The sequence below is a fragment of the Chiloscyllium punctatum genome, chromosome 30 (assembly GCF_047496795.1).
Source record: "Chiloscyllium punctatum isolate Juve2018m chromosome 30, sChiPun1.3, whole genome shotgun sequence".
NCBI lineage: Eukaryota > Metazoa > Chordata > Chondrichthyes > Orectolobiformes > Hemiscylliidae > Chiloscyllium > Chiloscyllium punctatum.
In genome coordinates, this window is record NC_092768.1 from 23,034,986 (window position 1) to 23,038,516 (window position 3,531).

Genomic DNA, 3,531 nt, shown 5'->3' on the forward strand with positions numbered 1-3,531 from the left:
ACACACCTCCCCCCCCCCACACACACACACACCTCCCCCCCCACACACACACACCTCCCCCCCCACACACACACCTCCCCCCCCCCCCGCACACACACACACACCTCCACCACCCACACACACACACCTCCCCCCCCACACACACACACCTCCCCCCCCCCACACACACACACACCTCCCCCCCCCCACACACACACCTCCCCCACACACACACACACACACCTCCCCCCCCACACACACACACACACCTCCCCCCCCACACACATCTCCCCCCCACACACACACATCTCCCCCCCACACACACACATCTCCCCCCCACACACACACACACATCTCCCCCCCACACACACACACACATCTCCCCCCCCCACACACACACACATCCCCCCCCCCACACACACACACCTCCCCCCCACACACACACACACACCTCCCCCCCACACACACACACACACATCTCCCCCCCCACACACACACACATCTCCCCCCCACAAACACACACACACCTCCCCCCCCACACACACACACACCTCCCCCCCCACACACACACACACCTCCCCCCCCACACACACACACACCTCCCCCCCCCACACACACACACACCTCCCCCCCCACACACACACACACCTCCCCCCCCCCACACACACACACACCTCCCCCCCCACACACACACACCTCCCCCCCCACACACACACCTCCCCCCCCACACACACACACACCTCCCCCCCCCACACACACACCTCCCCCCCCCACACACACACCTCCCCCCCCCACACACACACACCTCCCCCCCCACACACACACCTCCCCCCCCCCCACACACACACCTCCCCCCCCCCACACACACACCTCCCCCCCCCACACACACACACCTCCCCCCCCCACACACACACACACCTCCCCCCCCCACACACACACCTCCCCCCTACACACACACCTCCCCCCTACACACACACACCTCCCCCCCTACACACACACACACCTCCCCCGCCCACACACACACACCTCCCCCCCCCCACACACACACCTCCCCCCCCCACACACACACCTCACCCCCCCACACACACACACACACACCTCACCCCCCCACACACACACACCTCACCCCCCCACACACACACCTCACCCCCCCACACACACACACCTCCCTTCCCCACACACACACACCTCCCCCCCACACACACACACACCTCCCCCCCACACACACACACACCTCCCCCCCCACACACACACCTCCCCCCCCACACACACACACCTCCCCCCCCACACACACACACCTCCCCCCCCACACACACACACCTCCCCCCCCCACACACACACCTCCCCCCCCACACACACACACCTCCCCCCCCACACACACACACCTCCCCCTCCCCCACACACACACACACACACACACACACCTCCCCCCCCCCACACACACACACACACCTCCCCCCCCACACACACACACACACCTCCCCCCCCACACACACACACACACACCTCCCCCCCCACACACACACACCTCCCCCCCCACACACACACACCTCCCCCCCCACACACACACACCTCCCCCCCCCCCACACACACACACACACACCTCCCCCCCCACACACACACACACACACCTCCCCCCCCACACACACACACCTCCCCCCCCACACACACACACCTCCCCCCCCACACACACACCTCCCCCCCCCCCGCACACACACACACACCTCCACCACCCACACACACACACCTCCCCCCCCACACACACACACCTCCCCCCCCACACACACACACACCTCCCCCCCCCCCACACACACACCTCCCCCACACACACACACACACCTCCCCCCCCACACACATCTCCCCCCCACACACACACATCTCCCCCCCACACACACACACATCTCCCCCCACACACACACACACATCTCCCCCCCCCCCACACACACACCTCCCCCCCCCACACACACACACACCTCCCCCCCACACACACACACACACACATCTCCCCCCCCACACACACACACATCTCCCCCCCACAAACACACACACATCTCCCCCCCCCACACACACACATCTCCCCCCCACACACACACATATCTCCCCCCCCACACACACATATCTCCCCCCCCACACACACACATCTCCCCCCCCACACACACACATCTCCCCCCCCCACACACACACATCTCCCCCCCACACACACACACATCTCCCCCCCCACACACGCATCTCCCCCCCACACACACATCTCCCCCCCCACACACACAAACACATCTCCCCCCCACACACACACACACCTCCCCCCCCCCACACACACACACACACACATCTCCCCCCCCCACACACACACACACATCTCCACCCCCCACACACACACATCTCCACCCCCCCACACACACACATCTCCCCCCCACACACACACATCTCCCCCCCCCCACACACACACACACATCTCCCCCCCCCCACACACACACCCTCCCCCCCCCCACACACACACCCCTCTCCCCCCTCCCTCACACACACACACACACACATAGACTCAGGGACTGTCTCTAATTCTCTGTGTTTCTCTCCCAGTCTCTGTGACCCTGGATGTGGAAACAGCGAATCCCCGGCTCGAGGTCTCTGAGGATCTGAAGAGTTTGAGATGGACCGGGACCTGGAGGAGTCTCCCTGACACCGGGAAGAGGTTTACAGACTGTCCCTGTGCCCTGGGATCAGAGGGATTCACATCGGGGAGACATTACTGGGAGGTGGAGGTGGGGGAGAATCGGGGCTGGAATCTGGGAGTAGCCTCAGAGTCTGTGGAGAGGAAGAGAGAGGTCAGACTGATCCCGGAGAATGGATTCTGGATCTTGGAGCGGGTTGGGGATCAGTTTTATATAAACTCCTCTCCTCAGTCCCCTCTCCCTGACGGTCTGATCCCCAGGAAGGTGGGAGTTTATCTCAGTTATGAATCTGGGACAGTTTCATTTTACAACGCAGACACCAAGTCCCATCTCCACACCTTCACTGGGAATAAATTCACTGGGAAACTTTATCCTTTCTTCAGGACCTGGGATTTAAACAAATTTCTGAGAATCAGCTGTTAAAGGGGCGGGGCCTCCCTGACGTCACAGTGACCCCCGGGTTTAGGGTCTGGGTCAGGGATTGGGGTCAGAAACCTCCCATTGACAACAGGATGTTACTGAATGTGTTATTGAATTCTGAGATTATACTTTGTAACATCACAACCAATCTGTCAATAAATCAGATACAAATATAAATGTCAGATGGTGAAAATAAAAAGTAAATTAAATATCTTGTGTCTCCCCTTCCTTCATTTACTCCCTGCTTCAGTCCCATCCTCCATCTCTTCACCTGTTTCCCAGTCTGGAGCTGGGATTTCTCTGTGTTTCCATTTCTCACTCTACACCCGGAACATGAAATCCTGAGGGAGAAATCCAAACACTGAAAGGTGACATATCTGCATTTACATAGCATCCTCTCCTGAGCTGTTTGTATCATTGGGACGGAGATTTACACAGAATCTCTCTCAGGATATGCAATATC

At 60.5% G+C, this 3,531-nt stretch overlaps 1 protein-coding gene across 2 annotated transcripts in view; it reads left to right on the top strand.

Annotated features, from left to right (window-relative positions):
- The window catches only part of LOC140455271 (nuclear factor 7, ovary-like), a 47,896-nt gene extending 44,619 nt beyond the window's left edge, over positions 1–3,277 (top strand). For both annotated transcript variants that reach the window (XM_072550011.1, XM_072550012.1), the window contains exon 6: positions 2,557–3,277. In XM_072550011.1, coding sequence (XP_072406112.1) covers positions 2,557–3,071 — 515 coding nt within the window. In that variant the 3' untranslated portion in view covers positions 3,072–3,277. The remainder of the gene's footprint in view (positions 1–2,556) is intronic.
- The last annotated feature ends 254 nt before the right edge of the window (positions 3,278–3,531 follow it).